Genomic DNA, 24,236 nt, shown 5'->3' on the forward strand with positions numbered 1-24,236 from the left:
ATCATATTTTGAATACTGTTTAAGTAGTTTGCAATATTGATAGGATCTATAATATTTGTTCCTACACTGTCGATCATAGGTAATTTAAGTTCTTATTAGTACCACCAGTATTTTTAATTGAAAATAAACTAATTATGTTTTGTTAAGTATTGTTTTAAAACATTAGAGCTAACTTCGATACTTGGCTTGTCGACTTATTCGTTTTCTTCAATGAGGAAGACTACAAATACGGCATTTCCAAATAGAAATGAATTGAAGCTAGTAGTATCAGTTTTGCTATTAATAAAGTGATCAAATTTACTTTTTGTTTATGAAAAGTAAACATTTATGAACAAACTTGATGGCATATATCCAATTAAAGGATACAACAGATACAGTTAAGTCTGCCTCATATCTTGACTTACATCTAGAAAGATTGACAATGAGGGTCAGTTGGAAACAAAACTTTACGACAAAAGAGATTATTTCAGCTTCCCAATGGTGAACCTTCCATTTCTATGTACTAACATCCCAGCAGCGCCTGCATACGGAGTATATATCTATCAGTTGATACGATATTCCAGGGCTTGTATTTTCTATCATGATTTCCTTGATAGAGGGTTGCTGCTCACAAAGTTGCTATTAAACCAAGAGTTACAAGTGGTGAAGTTGAAGTCATCCCTTCGTAAGTTTTACGGACGCCATCACGAGTTGGTTGACCGTTATGGAATATCCGTTTCACAGATGATAACGGATATGTTCTTAATGTCGTAACTACAATCCCGTACCCTTTTCCTGAATGTGACCTACCAAATTAGACTTATTACCGGGTTTGTAATACCACGAGTCACACGACGGGTGCCACATGTGGAACAGCATCTGCTTACCCTTCCGGAGCACCTGAGATTTGGGGGGTTCGTGTTCCTCATTCGTTAGTTTTCTATGTTGCTTTTTGTATACTATTGTTTGTTTATTGGTCTTTTTCTTTTGCAGCCATGGCGCTTTCTGTTTATTTTCGACATATGAGTTTCAATGTCCCTCTGGAATCATTCGCCTCTCTTTTAAATGACACAGAAAAAAAAGGTCAGACATTTTAAGCAATGTCTGCATCCTACTTCTTTTCGACAAGCATTTTATTTTGTTATATCCATGCAGTAATGCAAGATATTAGGCCTGTGATAAAGTACAAGAACGGCGAATCTAACATTTGGATTTCAATGTCATCTAATTGATTTGTTCAATATATAATGGCATACGATGGTCTTAAATTGTTCATACGATTGTCCTTTGGTTGAGGATTAATTGTCTCATTTAGATTACACCCGTCTTCTTATTTTTGTATTGATGATTAATTCCTACATCACACATGTAACAACTGCATATTGAGGATTTATCTTTCTATTGCTACTGTGTATTACTAAACCATTTGTATACTACTTCACAACTAAAATTTAGAATTGCAAAGGTAATCAATTATCTCTTTATTATATCAAAAAAAGTATGACCAACGTAGCTACAAAAATCTTGTTTGAAGAAGGCACAATCAAAACTAAACTTTGATTAAAACATCAAACACTCTGAAACTGTTACGTTTGTAGTTTGTGTTTTTTTTTTCAACAAAAAATCGACATTCCTATTGAAACAAATTGTTCTTATCTTCTTGTTGGCTTGTTCCTTTATTTATATAGGACCTTCTTTATAGAAGAATAAAAAAAATCAGCATTATCCTTTAACTTTATATTCAGCCATATAGAGGATGCTCTTTCACTATTTAGGTAAACGTTTGATGACTATGTTGAATGCATCTATTCTAGCAAACTTAAATTAAAGGACACACCAGGTACATTTAAGGCGGCTGCATCATATCTTGATTTACCTGTAGAAATTGACAATTCGGGATGGTTCAATAAATAATTTTGAGACAAAGGAGATGATTAAGATCAAAATATGCACTTTCCATTTCTATGTAGCAAAATTCCTGCAGCGCCTACATATGGTGTTTATATTTCCCAGTTGAAACGATACTTCGTTGCATTTCCTATCATGATTTCCTTAAAAGTGAGTTGGTGTTTACAAGGAAGCTTTTTAACCAAGGTCTTCTAGGTGGTGCAGCTAAAGTAATTCGTTCGAAAATGTTACGGACTTGGTTGACCGTATTGAAATATCTATTTCACAGTAGACGATGGAAATGCTGCAACTGTCATAACCAGACTCTCGTTTTCTTGTCATCGAATATAAAACCAACGAATTAGACTTAAAACGGAGTTAAAACTTACATGAGTAAAATGACGATTGCCATGTGACGAGGATGATCTGCTTACCCTCAAGGAGCAACTGATAACATCAGCGTTTTTTTTTTTTCGTTTATTTTGGAGGGGGGGGGGGGTGTTCCTCAGTCACTTTCGTTTTCTATGTTGTGATTTGTATACTGTTGTTTGTCTTACGTTAGCTTTTTTCTGGGTTTTGCCATGGCTTTGTCAGTTTGACATCGACTTATGAGTTTCAATTTCCGTTTGGTACCGTCCTCCTCTCTTTGATGTCATATTAAAATTTACCTGACGTCAAAACTGAACCACCAGGACATTTACTGATGTAACATGAACAATCCTCCTGTAATGGTGAACAAGAACAGTTCTGTTTTGGTCGTTTGATGAATTTATATCCTTTCGTGTAATCGCAACGACATGTTCTATCTCCAATGAGCGACCCATTTTTGACGATAACTTGGCCTTCTCCTTCACACAACGACTTTTGATTCAAACACTCTCCACTTACATTTGACCATAACCGGAAAGGCTGATATCGTTCTGACGAACAGTCTACATTTCGCAGATTACCAGTTATAACATATTTTTCACCTGAAATTAAATTAAGATTTTAGGTCAAGAATAATAAAATAATATGGAGCAGTTGTATAGTACCTAAAAAATAAATGAAAACCATTACTATAAACTATAAAACAGTAAAAGTCATAACGATAACTGAACAATCTGGATTATATACATTTTGAAATTCTTCTACATTATTAATCTGTTTCAATATTTCTCAATGCTAAATTACTCTTAACTTATTATCGACGTATTGTTTGTGTTAACGAAGTGCACTTAATTTTGAATCAATGTGTATGTATTGTGTACTTTTTAGAAAGCCGTTTTCTTTCTGAAACCTCTCAGTAACATAAACCATAATTAACACAAGGTGTCCCATGATGGCAAGTGTGTTATTGTTATTCATATTGCTTGGAACTTTAGAGATGTTGCTTAGAGTTTCCGGTGTAAACGTATATTTGAATGTGGCTTGTATGTAAGCTATATTGTTCTATGATTTTTTTCAGCAATTTGATTGGTTGTTGCTTGATTAACGAATAATTTAAACAACAACATATTTAATAAAGGACACCTGATATACTGATAATGTTAACTTGCTGACAGAAATTTCAAACACACTTTAACAGCACCGAAAATATCACTGCAAAAAGATGGTCTCCAAAAATGTTGTGATGAGATATTTTTAACCAGTGCTTTGTCTATAAAATGGGAATCGTAGATATAAATTTCTTGTTTCGGGTTATAATAATTTATACTTTTGTGAAGAACCACACTGATTCTATCAGAAAATATACAGAAGATGATATTATCAAACTGCTGGACTTTTTGATTGACAATATATTTGTTGAGTTTAGAGGATTGATATTTCAACAGTCAGTCGGTATTCCTATGGGTACTAATTGTGCACCCTTACTGGCCGATTTGTTTTTGTACTCGTATGAAGCAGAATTCATTTAGAACCTTCTAAAAGTAAAAAAAAAGGCACCTTTCGAAATTCTTAAATTTTACTTTCAGATATATTGATGATGTCCTATCACTGAATAACATATATTTAAGTCAGTACTCACATCTCATATATCCCAGTGAACTTGAAATTAAGTATACTACTGATACTAGAAGAACTGATTAATACCTTGATTATTTCAATATTGACAAAGAATGACGACTTCACACTTAAATCTATGACAAACGATACGATTTCAACTCCCTAATTATCAATTTCCCATTTCTCAGCAGTAACATACCCATCGTATGGTGTTTACATATCTCAGGTGATACGTTATGCTAGTGTATGTTCACCCTATACGGACTTCATATACAGGAGTGTGCTTTTTACACAAACACTGCTCCAACAGAGTTATGAGGAGGGACAATTTAAAATGGCACTCCGAAAATTTAATGGACTCTATCACGAATTGGTTGATCTATACGATGTGTCTGTGTCTAAACTAACTAATGACATCTTTACCACGTTTAGATTGTGGTTTACCATATACGTCGGCTAGTCGGCTAAGTACCGAACGTGACCTGTTCCCGATTATGACTGTTTTGCCGAGTGTGAATTCGCATTGCTATACGAAGTGTCTCGGTATTTATACATCCAACATTCATATATTAAATTATGATGTGTCTTTTGTAAGTCTGGTTCGATATTGTTTGTGGTTTGAATTCTATTTTTATTTTCTATATGTATGTAAAAGTTAAGATAATTAATCAGCTAGTTCACTTATAAGATTTTAGTTTCAGGCAACTATATGTAGAGGATTTATTTGTTTTTACACAGTTTTGATTTAGAAGAAAAACCGACATGGTTAGAAAATACAAATAATTACACCATTACTAACACAATTCTAAATTAATATTCTTGTAATGGTTAGAAAATACATAAAATAACACCATTACAAACTTAATCTTAATTTTATCTTCTATTTTTAGAAATTTACCTGTTACGTCACTCTTTGTGGCTTAGATAGATTTGTGTGACGCACAGTTCACAATTTTATTGTGGTGTACTGTGTGTGGAAGGTGTCCGTTGTTATTCTGCGGTGTACATGTTGTAATGTACTATTATATTATTTATTTATGTATTTTTCTGTCCTGGGTGTTTTTTTCGTTTATTTGTACTGTATTCCTGTCACGTAATGTTGAACATGTCATTTAAGCGGTATTTTTTAATATTGGAGGGTTGGCTAGCCATAAAACTAGGTTCAACCCACCATTTTTTCTTAAAATGTCCTGTACAAGTCAGGGATATGGCAGTTGTTAACAAATAGTCTGTTTTTATATATGTTGTCGTTTGTTTTTGTAGCAGTTCAGTATTTCTGTTGTTCCGTTGTTTTCTTTTATAGTGTTTCCCTCGGTTTTGGTTTGTGATCCGGATTTGTTTTCGTTTAATCGATTTATGACTAATGAACAGCGGTACGCTACTGTTGCCTTAGTTTATATTATCAATGTATATCAGTTAATGAAAAAAGATCCATACACTTTGTACGATTTGAATGATTTGAAAGAAAGGATCATTTATTTCCTGTTAGAATTAAAGCCCTTTCATTTCAATTGTTTGCTATAAACATGACTATCAAAATATATATGCAAGCTTAATTCGTTTTTCTATAGGGAAAACATTCGTTTGGCCAGTATTTATGTAGGACTCGGAAGTGTGATGGGAACGCCGAAGTCTGACGGCCACGCTGAAGTGCGACAGTCGACGCCTGAGTGTCTATATCACGCTTGTTGGTAGTTTAGATTATATGTATGTTTTACAATTATTACGATAACTATATTTTTCAATTGATTAGTATATTATTTGCATTTATTATTGCCCATACATTTCTTTACAACATGGTCATTTTTTAAACATTTTTTGGGAGAAACTGCATTATCTTCTAGCAAAAATCAATTTTCAAAACAAGATATTAGCAAAACATATAGTATTTGGATACAAAATATCAGGTCATGAGTATTATGATTTTTACCATTTTTTAACAGTATTAGGTTTTTGTACATACAAGTCCTTCTTAGATATGTATGGTATGTTTATAAAAGACAGACGAAAGATACAAGAGGGACATTCAAACTCATAAGTCGAAAAAAAACTGACAATGCCATGGCTAAAAAAGAAAAAGACCAGCAGACAAACAACAGTACACAAAATACAAAACAGAAGACTGACCAACACGAACCCACTAAAAAGTTGAGGCTATCTCAGGTGCTCCGGAAGGATACGCAGATCCTGCTCAACATGTGGCACCCGTCGTCTTGCTCATGTTAATACAAATTCGGTAATACGCATAATTCGGTAGGTCACATTCGAGAAAAGGTGACTGGATTGTAGTTACGACATAAGAACATTTCCGCTATCATCTGGGAAACGGATTTTCGATAATGGTCAACCTACACGTGGTGGAATCCGTAAAACTAACAAAGGAATGATCACAACTTTACCGCTTGAAACTCTTGGTTTAATAGCTTTCTTGTGAATAGCAACCCTCTATCAATGAAATCACGATATGAAATACAAGCCCTGGAATATCGTATCAACTGGGAGATATATACTCCGTTTGAAGGCGCTGCTTAGATGTTGCTTAATACAAATGGTAATTGGGAAGCTGAAATCATCTCTTTCTTTTGTCACAAAGTTTTGTTTTCAACCGACCCTCACTGTCAATTTCTAGATGAAAGTCAAGATAAGATACTGACTTAACTGTATGTGTTGTATCATTTATCTCAAGTTCAACGGTCACCAAATTTTGAATTATTTAGTGTGTCAGAGAATCAGTCAAATCATGATGAAAGGTCAAGGACAGACAATTTCCTATTTTACAATACATCAACAATTATGCATATTCGGTTATCTAAATAAAATTCTGTATGAAAATATGAAAAACTGTTAAAACAGAAAATAGTCGTCAATTGTCAAACGCACTTTAAAATACTAATGACGTAAATAGCGTCTTTTCCCTGAAATTCCGGTGAAAAGGATAAAAATGAGTGAAAACCAAAATACTTGTCTGTAGTTCAATTGTCAATCACCATAATACCAAAAAACACATTTCATTTAGTGCTAAGGAAGTTTTTTACATCATAAAATTACTGCAATGGCGCTTCTTGCTAATTACACAGCCAATTATAACAACCCAGGCAGTTGCCCAAAATACCACCATCTGCAAAAAGATAGCTGTTTAGCTGTTTTACGTTAAACAATATTTTTAAGTATTCTTTAGATAGAAGAAACACATTTAAAAGATTGAGAAATGTTTGAAGAAAATAATACATGCGGGATGCATGCTTTTAATGGGAACTAAGGAATCTAAACTTGATATTTCAAAATGTAGATTAATGACCAGCCTGTTCTGTCTTTTATTGTTATTTTGTTTGTAATTTCATGATTATCATTAAAAGAAATAAAGGACTTTATACGTGATGGCGTCCGTAAACCTTAAAAAGGAATGACTATAACTTCACCAATTGGAACTCTTGGTTTAATAGCTTTCTTGTGAGCAGCAATCCTCTATCAAGAAATACAAGCCCTGGAATATCTATCAACTGGGATATATATACTCCGTTTGAAGGCGCTGCTTGAATGTTGCTAACTACAAATGGTAATTGGGAAGCTGAAATCATCTCTTTCTTCTGTCAGAAAGTTTTGTTTTCAACCGACCCTCATTGTCAATTTCTAGATGTAAGTCAAGATAAGAGGCAAACTTAACCGTATCTGTTGTATCGTTTATCTCAAGGTCGATGGGATAGATGCGTTCAACACAGTCTCCAAATTTTTAATTATTTAGTGAGAGAACATCATCTATATAGCTAAACACTCTTCCTAAGAGTTCCTGTATGAAGTCAGCCACATATGAATAAAGGAAAAAGTTGACAAGCAGATGGGACAGTTGATTCCGATGGGAATGCCGATTGTTTGTTGAAAAAAAAACTCCTCGAAACATCAAGCATCTTGACAATGTCAGTTTCAGAGATTTTTTTTAATAAGATGTGGTATGAGTGCCAATGAGACAAATCTTTATCAAAGTCACAATGTGTAAAAAATAAACAATTATAGGTCAAAGTACAGAGCCTTGGCTCACACTGAACATCAAGCAATAAAGGGCCCCAAAATGACTAGTGTTAAACAATTCAAACAGGACAACCAACGGTCTAATCTATAGAAAAAACGAGAAACGATTTGTTTGAATCAGAATGGTTTTTTTTTTAGAAAGTATGATTTATACCTCCCTAAAACATGATACTTGTATCTACGTTGGCCATACTTTTTTTTATAAAACAAAGCAGGACCAACTCTTTCCACTCGTCTTTTAGTTTGGAATGGGGAATACTTGTGAAATTGTAGAGAAGTCAAATGTTTTAATACTACTGAAAGATGAAAGAGTTTTAGATTGTATGTACACTAAAAGATTTTTTGAACCCGGGCTTTGATTGCTGATAGATAAAGGCAACAGTAGTATACCGCTGTTCAATAGTCATAAATTGATTAAGCAGAAACAAATTCGGGTCAAAAACCGAGGGAAACACATAAAAAATTGGTGTTAATTATTTAGAATGAGGTTTCATGGAGGACTTGGAAGACCCAGTAATATACCGGTGTTTGTAAGGACACTTATATAGTTAAGTTATCCAATACATTAATTATTTTCAGCACGATAATTGATGCATTTTCAATTTGGTGCAGCATATCACGATCTTGTGCAGAAGCAAAATATAGATATTAATTGGTAGAATCGAGAATGGAAACAAGATCGTGATCGCTGCACCAAACTGAAACCACCCAACGAAAATGCACCAACTACGTGCTGTCATGACTGCATTGTGTATTGAATGTTGTTACTTTAATGTTTAATATATCATTGATATGGTAGAACTTATATATTAACTGTTTAAAAAACTAAAGAAATAATAAGGATTGTCTACCCAGCAATATATTAGGTTATTGATTTACTACTCTGTTATATGACTTAATATGATGAAGACTGCCTATGCAATACAAAAGTGTTAACTCAGCCAATATTGATTTTTTTTCTGTATTGGCCGAGTTCTGATCCGGCAAATACAGGATTTCGAAACGTCTCTAGTTTTTAGTTCAAAAGTATTGATAAACGCAAACTTAATGTAAACTGTCGTTTGGTAATATCAATTTGACGCGGCTCGGTACTTGTACATCCCGTCATTGTGTTATTGTGCTATGGTAAATTTTTGTATTCTTGTCTTTCGTTATTGCTAATGTGCTTTTTCAATATGCATTTTTAGTTTTCTTTATTAACATATTTGTTTGTTTTTATAGTTATTAAGATTATAACACAATATTGACTGCTTTTCTTATAACACAATATTGACTGCTTTTCTCCTATTTGTGACATGTTTACCTATTATGTCTGTTTGTTTTGTTCACACATCGATGTCAATATAATGGATTTGTATGCGACTGTCATACAAGTGAGAGGTTTAGCTAGCTATAAGACCAGGTTTAGTCCAAAATTTTTTTACATAAGAAAATGCCTGTTACCAAGTCAGGAATATGACAGTTGTTATCCATTCGTTTGATGCGTTTTAGCTTCTTATTTTGTCATTTGATTAGGGACTTTCCGTTTTGAATTTTCCTCGGAGTTCGGAATTTGTGTTATTTTACTTTTTTTTGATTTATTTCAAGTTCGGGCATCAAGTCGATCTGTAGATTATCACAAAGCTCATGAATTTCTTGTCGACATCAATCTACTGTTTACTTTCGCATCCACAGGCACTTGATTCTATCCATGGGAAGATCCACTATCAACGCATATTTACGAAAAAGTTCCCAACTACTGTTTTCACCTGTCCGCTTCAAAACTTTATTTTGCTGTCAATTCATGCTCAAATTTCTTGTTCCATACCCCCATTCTATTCGTGAAATGTTTTTCTTTCACATGGCATATATTGTAATTACCCTTAGAGTACTCCTTACCTGCAATACACTAGATTTGTCAATAAATTTTCATGTGATCGTTTTTAGTCCGCCTTTACGAATAGAATTGGGTATGGAACAAGAAATTTTAGCATGAATTGACAGCAAAATAACATTCTGAAGCGGACAGTTGAAAAAAGTAGTTTGGTACCTTCTCGTAAATATACGTTGATAGTGGATCTTCCAATGGATAGAAACAAGTGCCTGTGTTTGCTTCTCATGTTTTTGTTAGGTGTATGTATCATATAATTTTCAACCCGAACCAGGCATATGGATTGTTGTAGGTTGACCTGTAATCTATTGTAATTTGTTTAAGTCTTTGTACTTTGGTCATGGTCTATGGATCGTCTTATTTGCAATATATTTAACTCCTAGTTTTATTTCATCCTTTTGTTTCTGAATCTCACATGCAATGGCGGTACCTTTTCAATTACTATTTATGTGTTGCGTCTAAATATGTATTGAAACACTTTATAGTGACTGAAAAGGGTTAACAAATCATCAAAATATGTAGAAGACACTTCCAAACAGCACCAGATCATATAACATTGCAGCTAATAAAAGGAAACTGAGTAACTCAGATTTGTATAGTTAAATTTCAATGTAAATCAAGGTTAAAATCTTGTAAAAGGAAATAAAACACAAAACAAACCCAGGTAAACACTGTAGTTAATTAATAAAGATATCATTAATTGATTATTTCTGTATTGGCCTTGTTATTGGTCATCGGCCAGCTGCATTGGCCTTCGGCTTCGCCACAGGCCAATACAGCAAACCTCGGACCAATAACAAGGCCAATACAGAAATAATTACGTAATAATATCATAATATGTATATTTGACATAAACGTTTGTAATTTTTGGTCTTCAGTGCTCTTCAACATTGTACTAAACTTTGTCCTTTAACAGATTTTAATCAAGTGTTACTGATGATCAAATTGATAATGGAAATGGGGAATGTGTCAAAGAGACAACAACCCGACCAGAGGGCAGAAAACAGCCCAAACTTACCAATGGATCTTCAACGCATCGAGAAAAATCCGTATCAGTAAGCGGGCTTCAGGTGGCCCCTAAACAATAATGTATACTATTTCAGCGAAATTGACGTCACACTAAACCCCGAAACATACAAATGAATCTATTTAAGAAACAAAAACGCTCAAGACTAACAAAGGCTAGAGGTTCCTGACTTGGGACAGGCACAAAACGGCTGTGGGATTGAACATGTATTGTGTGATCTCAACCCTGAGAGTGAATCAATATTAATTCCAAAATAATGCCATCTTTAATGGTTTTACGATACTATCGTAACTATATCTCCTGTGACTAAGTTTGTTTAAAGGTTTGGTTAGCTTTTGAGGTGAATGACGACATTTTTGTGCTTTGTATAGAATATTATTAGGTTATTATACATTTTTGGCTTTCAAATATTCGGCTTTGAGCTTTCCTGATAAATGTAAATTCAGAAAAGCGCTTCGAACGCATGAAATGTATAACGTGTTGTTTTCATATTTTACTTTAAAAGAAGGGATGTGAAAATCGATCTGATGAGTTAATATTAAAAAGACGATGTGGTATAAAGCTTTTTTCAACAGATATTTATTGTTTGTTCTTATGTGTTATCCCAGTTTAGGGGAGGGTTGAGGGCTCACATGCATGTCAACCCGGAAATATTCTTTATTTGCTTGTCCCAAGTCAAGAGCCTGTAGTTCAGTAGTTGTCGTTGGAACATGTCTGTCATATATGTTTTTCGTAAATTGTTTTGTGATGAATGACGCCGTAACTTTTCTCAATTAAAATGCTTACTATTTTTCATATCGGTATGGGTTTTTTCTCTTTGTCAAAGGCCGTACGGTTACCTATTATTGCTCACATTCACTTCATCTGAACTTTAGTGGATAGTTGTCAAATTGGCAATCCTACCACATCTCCTTATTTTTATTGAGTACATCTTATAGTCTTACATATATGAGGACACCTTCTAGTATTATACTCTGAAATAGATAACAAACATCTTAAATCCGACATAGATGGAGACGTCGTATAGTCTTATAGTCTGAAATAGATTACGAAAATCTGCCTTCCAAATACCGTTTCGATCCTTAACATCACTGAAGAGACATTAACTGTCGAAATCCGGATATGGTTTACTTGAAATCTATACACAAAAAAAAAACCAGTTTTACCAGAACATCATAGAGACGCTAGTACAATTCTAAAATTTCCAAACACGGCGCAACGACATACCTAAAATAAAAATAGTAATAATTTGCGATATGAGCTTGCACAACTTTAAAAGTCCAAAGGTGACGACAGTTAAGATGTTACAACAACTGCGTAGAAATACATTCCCAATAAACAGCACTGACCGATCTAAGCCTGTATAATATTTCAAGTGATGGCACTGACCGATCTAAGCTTGTATAATATTTCAAGTGATGGCAGGAAAATAAGTGATGGCAGAAAAATGAGTGAAACATTCTATGTTTTTTCATGTATGCCCTCTGGATAGAATGTTTCACTCATTTTCCTGCCATCACTTGTTTCCAGTAACTCCTTTTCTGTACTAGACTCCTACATTTTTAAAGATTGTTTTAATTATACTAGTTTTAATTACAGGGTTCTACCGTTGTCAAATTTGAAATATTATACAAGCTTAGATCGGTCATTGCTGTTTATTGAGAATGTATTTCCACGCAGTTGTTGTAACATCTTAACTGTCGTCACCTTTTTTAAAGTTGTGCAAGCTCATATCGCAAATTATTACTATTTTTATTTTAGGTATGTCGTTGAGCCGTGTTTAGAAGTTTTAGAAATTGTACTAGCGTCTCTATGATGTTCTGGTAAAACTGTTTTTTTTTGTATAGATTTCAAGATTGCTATAGTTTTATAATCAGAATAGGTTGGTAAAATTCATTTTACATCATGATCATACTGATGAAGGATATCTTTTATCCGAAATATTTATAGTTACATTTGTTCATTTTATTGTTATTTTTGGGTGATGTTGTACCCTTTTAGACTGGTTATATATATATATATATATATACAATGTTATGATGGAAGCAAGGCTGTCACGGAGAGACTGTATACTACAGCTTATCATGTACATTTCTTGTACACAAAAACATTTGACTAAGCATTTAATTCTCTGTATCCTTACCTGGGGTAACGAAATCTGGATTTCTGTTACACTGCTCAGAAAACGATAACTTATTTGTATCATAAAGACATGTGTATCTTGATCTTAAACTGCTCGTGCAATATCTCATTGCCCTTAACGGTCTCTGAGAAAAATCTGGACATTGTAAAAGATAGGAATAAGTTGTAGACACCAATAGAAAAATCTGCAAAATAAAGCAATATAATTTTATTTGGTATAAAATGGTTTAAAATCTGGTTTGCACTTTATCGCAACATATTGCGTACCATACAACACTGTAGTTACAGTTACTAGATGAAATACTCACCCACACACCCATACCAACACACATGTATTTATATATATATATAAATTGCCTCACAATGGAATTCAAATACTATCTTGAAAGTAAATTTTAATTTAATAAAATATTTACAATGCGATATGAAAATAAATGCAATATTTCGGTTAACAAACTAGCTTCATCGCAAGTGCATCTATCCAGGTGAAATCGGATGCACATAAGACATTTTTGCAGCTTACTGATCATATAATTTTGCTGCTTAATAAATAAACTGGAAGAGGTTCAATATTATTCATTTTATTTTCGAAAACTATTGTTGCAGTAAGTTAAGGTTTAAATGTCCATTGACCAATATTACAGAGATATCAGGGACGAGGCCGCATAATGGTTTATTCTTTATCTTTTCTATACATTTTCTCGTCTTTTTCATTTAAATCATTAGGGTTGACCAGTATGGAGCTGGTAGATACAAAAGGTTTTTTTTTCTCAGGATCATTTTTGGAAATACCAACTTCATACTTTAGAACCTGATGATATGAACCTAACAGACAAGATAAGGTACAGGAAAGACAAAGAATAAGTTTGTTATGTGATATCTTCCTTTTTATGCTTATTTTTAGTTGAACAGATTATTTTGATTTGCACTGCCTGACTAACAGGAATAACACGGAAGCAGTGTTTGGCAATTTAAGAAGATAGAAATTGCTGTTTTCCTGTTTTCTTCTTATCTAATTGTATTACATCTATCAGCAGAGTTTTCAAAAAGAAAGGCTTTTCTAAAGTCACTAGGCAATAATTATCCGCCTCTTGGAGATCAGTTACCCAAAAAATTTAATTTACTATTTTCAAAAACGTTTGTAGCGGTTGCTTTAAAAGAAAAAATGATCATGATACTGTCTCTTTGATAATGTTAGCAGATTATTGGCAGGTCTGTATAGTATACTAAATAAATAAAAATAGCTGAACACAGGTCAATGTTATCGACGGTTTTCCACCTGTAGAAAAAAGTAAAATCATAAAAATACTGAACTCCGAGGAAAATTCAAAAAGGAAAGTCCCCAATCAAATGGCAAAATCAAAAAAACAAACACATCAAACGAATTGATAACAACTGTCATATTCCTGATTTGGTACAGGCATTTTCTTATGTAGAAAATGGTGAATTGAACCTGGTTTTATAGCTAGCTAAACCTCTCACTTGTATGACAGTCACATCAGAAATGATGTTTCAGAAAACATGCCTGTCCGCTAACAATTAAACATAATACGACGGTTAATAAGGGTATTATATACGTGACCCCCGAGAATCAAATAACTACCAGAATAGACTCGTTTTGGAAGTGTTCGACAAGATAGTAAAAAGGTAATTTGAACCAATGGATTGTGCGATTTGAAGTCTGTAACTTGGAAAAATATTTTCTTATTTGCCATTACTATCGTAAGACGCTGTAGTGGTGGTAATGCATAAACCCGTTTTGATTCAGACAACTAAGGGATTGCTACATCTATACAGTAAGCATACAATGCCAAAAAACAGTTTGCAAAATCATATAGCACGTTATATATTTGGCCTTCATTTGCCCAGTTGAATGGTTCCTCTATAACGGAGGCAGCAGAAGAAAATCTACTTTTCGAAGTTGCATTTGATAAATTTAAAGCCCAATATAAAAGAAATAAACAAATAAAACGTACATACTGAAATCCTCATTTCCGACGAGATGCAGTTAACTTAGCTTTTAAGTACAGTGTATGAATTACTGACGAACGGAAGATTATAGTTCTATTCAAATATTTGAATTACAGAATATTCATTCTCATATTGGTGTGAATCTAAAATATTATATATTTTACATGGAGAAGAGGAGGACATTTTTATGGTTTAAAACATATTAATTGAAGAAGTTACAACCATCCATGGAACAAATCATTGCTTTGAATTCCGGGTGTATCCAATTATACCAGTCTATCTATCAGTGAGATGTAACGTAGTGCATACAAAGTTATGTAATTTGGGTCAGATGGTTTTACAAATGAATTTTTCAAGTTTTCTGGAGAGATTTATAATTAATGGTAACGAAAATGGGGAATTCTATATGTCTCATAGACAAGGTTTTATAACCTGTATACCAAAGGGAGATAAACAAAGACTGTTCATGACCAATAAACGTACTAAATACCACATATAAATTAGCATTGAACTACATAGCAGAGCGTATAAAATTAGTTCTACCTCAAATTATAATGATATTTAGTTTCATACAGAACTGACTGCTCCTCATTGATTTTGATAAAAGCCTTTGACTCTGTATCATGGAATATAAATAAAAACGTTTTTAGAATTTTTTCAATTTTGGCCCCTCTATAAAACACTGGATAAGGACCTTTTACACAAAAATAAGTTCTGCAGTTTCTCAAAATTATTTTTTATTTATCTTAATTTCTTTGAAATTCAAAGAGGTTGTAGACAAGGAGATCCTTTATCTCTCCATACATCTTTCTTTTACGTGCAGAATTACTTGGAATATTACTAATTATTAGAAATGATAAATAATAAATGCTATAGATAAAGGCAACAGTAGTATACCGCTGTTCGAAACTCATAAATCGATAGAGATAAAAGCAAATCCGGGTTACAAACTAAAACTGAGGAAAACGCATCAAATATAAGAGGAGAACAACGACACAACAAAAACACAACATTAAAATGTAACACACACAGAAACGAACTATAATATAACAATGGCCATTTTCCTGACTTGGTACAGGACATTTTAAGAAAAAAATGGTGGGTTGAACCTGGTTTTGTGGCATGCCAAACCTCCCGCTTTTATGGCAACGTCAAAAACAACACCAAAACGACAACTTCACATGACAGGACCACAATACAAATAAATGGGAGAACCAGTGACGCTCAGATAAAAAAAGTTTGAAAGTACAAAGCTGAAGAGCACGGAGGACCAAAACTTCCAAAAAGTTGCGCCTAACACGGCCAGGATTTTCTGCCTGGGACAAGAACATCCTTATTATTTAGAATAATTTATAATTTTGCAAAGAGTAAATATCATAAAATGACTATATAATAGATATACATGATAAAACCAAAGTGGGGACTAACTACAAAATAAAAACGGATACATTACATAAAACAACTTAATCCAACATATAAAAATACACAGCCGAGTTAGCTAAAGCCTCAACGCACAAAGTGACGTCACATTTGAAATTCTAAAAAAACACACAAAGTGACGTCACATATGAATTTGTAAAAATATTTCTCAAAAATAAGATAGGATTAGGATTGATTCAAGATAGATTTGTAATACTGCCATTACATTTATTAATAACAATGAAAATTACAATACTTATTAATATCAAATTGTGGTAGTAATTAGATAATTAATTGTATTATCTAGCTATGTCGGTGTTTCTTCTGAATCAAACTGTAAACCAAATATATCGTATAAATTTCGTTGAACCAAACTAAAATCTAATAAATGAAGGGGGTGATTAATTATCTATACCATAACACAAAATACGTTAAGACATTTGACAAAATCCGACGAGAACAACAAATATAACATCAAAATTAAATACATGAGTTTGGGATAGAAAGGTACCGTGGCACGTCTTATAGCAATGAGGTTTCACACTCAGCAAAACAGTCACAATCGGGAATAACTCACGTTCGGTAATTTAAAGATCAGACGACGTAATGACAAACCACAATCTAACACGTGGTAAAAATGTCCTTAGTTAGATTTGACAAAGACACATCGTATGAATCAACCAATTGGTGATGGTGTCCGTAAAATTTACGGAGTGTCATTTTTAATCTGTCCTCCTCATAACTTTGTTGGAGCAGTTTCTGCGTAAGGAGCACACTCCTGTATATGAAGTCCATATAGTGTGAACAAACACGAGAATAACGTATCAATTGAGATATGTAAACATCATACGAAGGGGCAGAGGGTATGTTACTGCTGAGAAATGGGAAATTGATAATTGGGAAGTTGAAATCGTCCCGTTTATCATAGATTTTCGTGTGAAGTCGTCCATCTGTGTCAATATTGAGGAAAAGATCAAGGTATGAAGCAGTCCTTCTAGTATCAGTAGTATCCTTAATTTCAAGTTCATTGGGATATATGAGATGTAAGTATTGGCTGAAATATGGGTTATTTAATGATAGAACATCATCAATATATCGGAAAGTAAAATTAAAGAATTTCGCAAGGTGCTTTTTCTTTTTGTCTTTTAGAAGGTTCTGAATGAATTCTGCTTCATACGAGTACAAAAATAAATCGGCCAGTAGGGGTGCACAATTAGTTCCCATTGGAATACCGCCTGTCTGTTGAAATATAAATCCTCCAAACTCAACAAATATATTGTCGATCAAAAAGTCCAGCATTTTGATAATATCATCTTCAGTATATTTTCTGGTAGTGTGTGGTTTTTCACAAAATATGAATTATTGTAATCCAAAACAAGAAGTTAGTATCTACGATTCCCATTTTTATAGAAAAAGCACTGTATAATGAGATGGTGAAGTCGAATTTTCAACTGAGCATGGGGAATAGTAGTGTAAAGCGTAGAAAAATCAAAAGTTTTTATGTTGCTGCAAAATTGCAAAGATTGTGATCGAAGATTAAGCAGTAGATCTTTCGAATTTTTGAGAATCCACATCTGTTTAACACCACTGGTAGAATATATCTCATCACAATATTTTTGAAGCCCATCTTTAACTGTTGAAAGAGTAGTAGTCAGTACTTTAGAAAGATGTTTAGTCGAACATTTTGATGACCCAGCTATGTATCGTTCTTTATATGGAGTTTTGTGTAGTTTTGGTATCCAGTATAATGATGGTAAATTTTCTTCGTTTTCTTTGATGTTGATACCAAAAGAAAGAAGGATAGATTTGTGATTTTGTAAAATTTCGTCCTTGGTAAATGATGATAAAGAATATGTAGGGTTACCAGTAGTTCTATTTATTCCAAGCTCTGTTGTGAGACATTGCAAATAATGGTTTTTACATATGAAGACAATATTATTGGAGGCTTTATCTGCAGGAACAACGACATATTTGTCATGCAAAGAGAATAAAGCATCCACAACATCCTGATTTTTGAAAGGGTTAGTAACTCTTGTGCTCATATTGCATCGTAGTTTTTGAATGCGCTTCTGAATGCATGATCGAATAGCTTTGATCCATTCAGACAAAGTGTCCAGTTCTGGTTCGTCTGGTATCTAGAATATTTGTCTCTCAAAGTGCAGATGACACTTTAATTACACTTGACGGTACACCGGAATATCTAATTGCATCGCTTTGCTTATTACATAAATATGCTGAAATTTCTGGTCTCAATATGAACTTGGACAAGACGAGGTGGTGTGTATAGGTAAAAAAATATAGTCAAGACACAATTTGTGTAAATGGGGATGGGAATTGGGTTCCAGTAGGATTACACTACTAGGTATACACTTTTCGGTCATCTTGCAAAAAATGGAATTTTTAATTATTATCATGAAAAAAAGTGAAAATATAATTACAATTTGGTCTAAACAAACACTAACTGCAATGGAAAACAATAACAGTAATCAAGACACTAGTTATTGCAAAATTAAATCATTTGTTTTTAACATTACAAGCACCATGCTATACTTCTCTTGAACAACTTATGACAACAATGTATTCATTTTTTGGAAAATAAACCCTGACAAGATTAAAAGAGAAATGTTATGTCTGAATAATAAATTTAGAGGGCTGAAAATGTTTGATATTAAAGAATAAATTAAAGGGCTAAAACTAACATGGGTCCGATGGTTACAAAAATTTCAAATGAATTGCAGAAAGCACAGAAAATATCAATATTTAAAACCTAGTATTTTCATGGCCATCTATCAGATGTTAAAACCCTTCTTTGAAAGAGGTGTTTAAAGCAAGGACAGAATTGCAAAATAAACTTATAAAAAAATGAAAAAGAAAGACTCAGTTTGGAATAATGAAAATACTAAAATAGGTAGCACGTCTATTTTCTATAAAGACTGGGCTGATAAAGGTATCGTGTTGATACATGATCAGCCAAATCATGAGAGTAAGCTAATGTCTTTTGAGCAATGCCAAAATATTCATAAAATTAAATCTAACTTTCTTGTTTAAAATGGTGTTATATCAGCAATAAATTCATATAAAAAATCTATCAAACATAATATTTCTCTAGACAGTCTTACTATAATTCATGGACCAATTCTTCCAAATAACATTATAACATTTTTTTTTATCAAATAATAAAGGCTAAAAAAATACGTATATTGGTCTCTATGATTAATAAAAAAAATGTAAACTAGAAAAATGTGCACAGTATGTCCCTTTACTCCACAAAAAGCTCAAATCTTCTTGGGTACATATATAGATTATACATAGGATCATAGGCACACATGAATTTTTTTTCAAAATTACGATAAAAAACAGATAAATGTACTTTCTGCATTGAAGCTAATGAAGATATTCAGCACATGTTTTGGACATACTATAAAAATCCGATTGATGAATGCTGTAAGTAAGAAATCTTTTTTTTTTGGCTTGTTTTGCTATTGCCAAAATTCCAAATTGCTGTGATTTTTATTTATCTGTTTATTTTCTTCTTCTTCTTTTTCAACAATACTGATCATTTTATATTGATATACGTATTATTTGGATATATTATAATTTAGAAATATATATACATATATATTTTAGAAATACGTTAACTAACAAGTACTAACCACATTATTATCTTATGCTTATGGTTAACGAGAACGGGATAACGTTCTGGTAGTTTTTGTATCCAACTATCAAAATTTATAACGTATGATACACATTTAAAAAAAAAGTTATATAATTTGGTTAACAATTGGTATTTTTTCTAACACGTTCGAGATGCTTGTGTGCACCTAGGTGCTGAAAGCGGTGCGAAGGACCGTCTTAAATTTGAAGTCCGGTGAAAGTATCCCTTCTTTTTTTATTTATAGATTGCGCTACCTAAAATTAATTTTATAGAAAATATGACTAAGTCAGTAGAAAATTGATTAAACTGGACATACAAGTCTTACTTTAACGGTAATCCTGTTCATCGAGCTCGAGATACGATCCATGTAAACTCAATATAATTTGAACAAAGTTACTGCTAAATGTGTATCAATTTATCATTATAGTAAGATCTCTTAAATATTGTATTTATAGGTGAAAGTTTTGAATATCTTTTCTATAGATAAGTAATTATTTTAATCTTGTTAAACTCGTATGACCTGACACCATGTCCGTACTTACATTTTTTGCAATGTGTAATGCCATCTTCTTCGCAACTGTATATAGCGTTTTTGAGCTGATCCAATATTGCAACACAATTATAATGAACAGTATACTTACTAATGGCCAATGACATTCAAGCATTGCGATGGTTGACAGTACTTATATCTGAAATTAGATAAGCTGCATATATATTCTCTATAAAATGTTTTTATGTTTTAATGGAGAAACATTTAAAGTAAATGCATGAAAGGTATGAAAAACTCGCAATTTGATGTATTACGCAACATGTCCAACGTGCTATTATATATGGTAAACAGGTGATGTCTTCTTTGACCGGTCAACTGATCACGAACAATAATTAAGGCACCCTTCAGTGAGAAATGCCTCCTTCCTTTACAGTGAACATATACATAATATGCATAATGGAAAAGTTCTGTATACTTGTATTCCCATTATATACATATATAAACATATGTATCTAGAAATAAGTAAACAATCTTTCTTACAAGGGCTTTTGATCTTTATGAAATACTATACTGTACACAAGAAATCAAAGCCTTAAAGGCTGTCAAAGCACTTGCTGCCTAGTTAATGTTTGTTTTGCTTCGCATTACGGGGCGGAGCTATTAGTTTCAGTCGATATACACGCCATCTTGAAATAATTACTTTTCACATATAGATTCTGATTGGTTGCTTTATGATGCAGCTGAGTAACAGTAACAGCTATTGGCTTAAATGAGATAAAGAATTACAGACTTTTCTCGTCCCAGGATAAGACATCAAATGCCGGAAAATTAACTATGTGTATTTCAGTTCCGATCAACTGTCATTAATTCATGTTCTTTTTTATTATGCATATATTGCACACTGAAATTCAATATTATAATATCAATAATTAATACGCGTTTATTTGCTTTGTTAATCTGCAATATGAACGATTTGTTTTGCTCAACAGTGTTCCTATACAATGTTTACAAAAATTCATTATCTGTATTTTATAATTCTGCCAATCTAGGCACATCTCCAGAGAAGCACACCTACAGAGTCGTGTCTATTTGTAAAAGTTTTAATTTTCAACAAGTAAAGTGAACAAAATTTTAAAAGCATGGGTGTACAGTATAACGCACAAGCTTAATGTAAATCCATTTTATATCAATCAATATCTAAAAAAAAAAACACATTTCCAATACTGAATCAACAACCACATGCACACCTATTACCTTAAATTAGGATAGAGCGAAGCAGTCCAAAGCTTTTTAGAAAGGTCAAACTTGTGTTATTTTTATTTTTCATCCAAATGTAAAAGAATTAAACGTGACAGGAGACTTGTCCTGTGAGAAGTAAGGATGACTTTATATCAATAAAAGACTTTCCAGCAGAAAGTCATATTTAAAATGTTTTACATTTGCCAGGGGGACGACACGTTTATCCTGCTTACAGGGAAGGCAAATATATGTGCGGAAATGTATAACACCCGAAGAAATCATAATAGATTATCCCCTTGTAGAGTGTTTATTACTTGGCAATAATTTACATGACAATCCATGGACATAGCTTCATTAAATTTAACCATTCAGTTGATGATTTCGACTTTCATGACGCGAGTGCTTAGTTTTTTTTAAAAGATCCATTTATTTATACATACCGATTTAAGCGATTAACGATTTTGAAGATGGGACCGGATTCTGCAATTTTTATAAAATGCATGTTAACTGTCGATTAATGTGGGAACTAGCTTAGGCTTTATCCATTTCATCACTAAGGCCAGGGTTTTTTTTTTATTTGTTGGATTACAGAAATTTCACATGGAAAAGTCCGGTCGGTCGGGAAAAAATATATCTTACAAGACATAAATATATGATAAATAATTATATATTGCAGCTTACTAACAATATTTTTGGTATGCTACTATGTCATCATTTCTCAAATCTTAGTCCCAAACATATATTTCTCAGCTGTTTTAAACATACAATATGTGCCATCGTCACATATTTTTGAAAAAAGGGGTATCACGGCCAAACATAAAATTAAATCGTCATTTCACGAACAAGAAAAAAAACAGCTCCACGTTACTTTTTATCAACTTTCAGAAAACACGATGAATAATGATCTTCAAGCACGAAAACATGTGAAATAAAATTGCAAAAAACGTCGTTCGCATATAAAAGTAAAAAACGAAGTAGACTCGTCTACTGGAAAGACAGGATATCAGTTTCTTAATTTTTCATGCATTCCCATTGTTGATATCCAAATGGACGATCTGTTTTTTTTTTAATCTATGTTACATGAAAATTCCAAATTGTTTGAGAATATCTCTTACTCTTAACTTGGTGTCTTTCACGTTTGGACGGGTCCATTTCATCTATAAGATTTTAATCTTACGAAATTATGGCCAAAAAGGAAAACGAACTTCTTGTAATGTGTTTCTAACACAGGTTTCGTTCCGCAAAATTATTTGCGCAAACAACATTTCAAGGTCAGTTATGATCAGTCTGTTTTTAGATACGTATATCTAGAGAAATTATTTTCAATTGCCTAGAGGGTCATTATGACATTTGACCCTGTCATTATATCATTTGTTTACAGAGTGGAGTCTATCAGTATCAACAGCAGTTACGGAAATCTTTAATAATAAATAACAGGGCCTGTAATATCAAGAAAGTATTAAAAACAGGGTAAGTGTAATCAGAATTCGCGTAAACTGTGCTTCATTTAATTTAAAACAAATAATGCGAGATAAGATTACATTACTATAACGTGCGTAGTGAGTTTACGATAATTTTATGTATGAACGATAATTTTATGAATAAACAAGAAATCCTTGAACTCTTTAAACATATCTCGAATTAAACAACATAAAACCGTATAAGAGATAATTCAGCCAAATATTCAATATCGAATCAACAACTGACACATGGTTCGATTCTTTGTTGAAACATCTCAAGAACGAAATCGCAGGTATACAAATTCACTTTTTCACTCGGACTTTTAAGTGTTTTTGATAGTCAACTGGTTGTCCTCTTAAAAACAATAATACATCTACAAAAACATATGTTGAAACCTCACATACCGACTAATTTTTTTTCTACTGTTTCAATTAATGTATTTCATTAAAAAACATGCACGGGATTTTTACGAAGAATCTGCTCAAAACACTTTTGCTTGATCTGGGTAAAAAAGATGGCTATATGCCATAGCATGAAAGCAATTGCTTTAAAAAACTACTCGGTATATAATTATATGACGAAAAAGTGTACTAAACAACACCAATATTTAAATAAGGAAAACAGTAAATACAAGCACTATATACGTCTTAACAGTTGACACCTTTATGACAGACATTCTCCAGTGGATAACACGTGGTAATACAAGGCTAACACCATAATATATGTGTAACTCGTCTCAATGTAGCCCAACAATGTAAGATTCTCCAATTTGTGTTTGCAAATTTTTGACTTCAATAATCCGGTATGTTCAATAACATGAGGTAAGTCAGGTATTGATTTTTTTTAAACCAGAACGAAGTATGGTAATAATGAATAATAGTTCTAAAAGGAGTAATAAAAGAAATCACCAAAATGTGCGTTGCGTTTTTAACGTTTTTCAGTATACATAATTTTTACATTTTACTACCTGTTTTAAATTCATGTTCTGACTAGACTATAAAAAACAAAATAGAAAGAATGTTAGTAACATCAATTATAATTTAAATATAATAAGCTTTAAAAAATGTACATACTTTCCTTTGTA

The 24,236-nt window shown here is 32.7% G+C and overlaps 1 protein-coding gene across 1 annotated transcript in view; it reads right to left on the reverse strand.

The window, feature by feature from the left end:
• Positions 1 to 24,236, reverse strand: part of LOC127726239 (carboxy-terminal kinesin 2-like) — a 39,993-nt gene that overhangs the window by 15,200 nt on the left and 557 nt on the right. The window contains exons 2-4 of the mRNA XM_052233546.1: positions 20,604 to 20,651; positions 12,919 to 13,102; positions 2,535 to 2,837 (exon numbers count right to left, since the gene is read on the reverse strand). Coding sequence (XP_052089506.1) covers positions 2,535 to 2,837; positions 12,919 to 13,102; positions 20,604 to 20,627 — 511 coding nt within the window. The 5' untranslated portion in view covers positions 20,628 to 20,651. The remainder of the gene's footprint in view (positions 1 to 2,534; positions 2,838 to 12,918; positions 13,103 to 20,603; positions 20,652 to 24,236) is intronic.

Source organism: Mytilus californianus, unplaced genomic scaffold (assembly GCF_021869535.1).
Source record: "Mytilus californianus isolate M0D057914Y unplaced genomic scaffold, xbMytCali1.0.p SCAF_17, whole genome shotgun sequence".
NCBI lineage: Eukaryota > Metazoa > Mollusca > Bivalvia > Mytilida > Mytilidae > Mytilus > Mytilus californianus.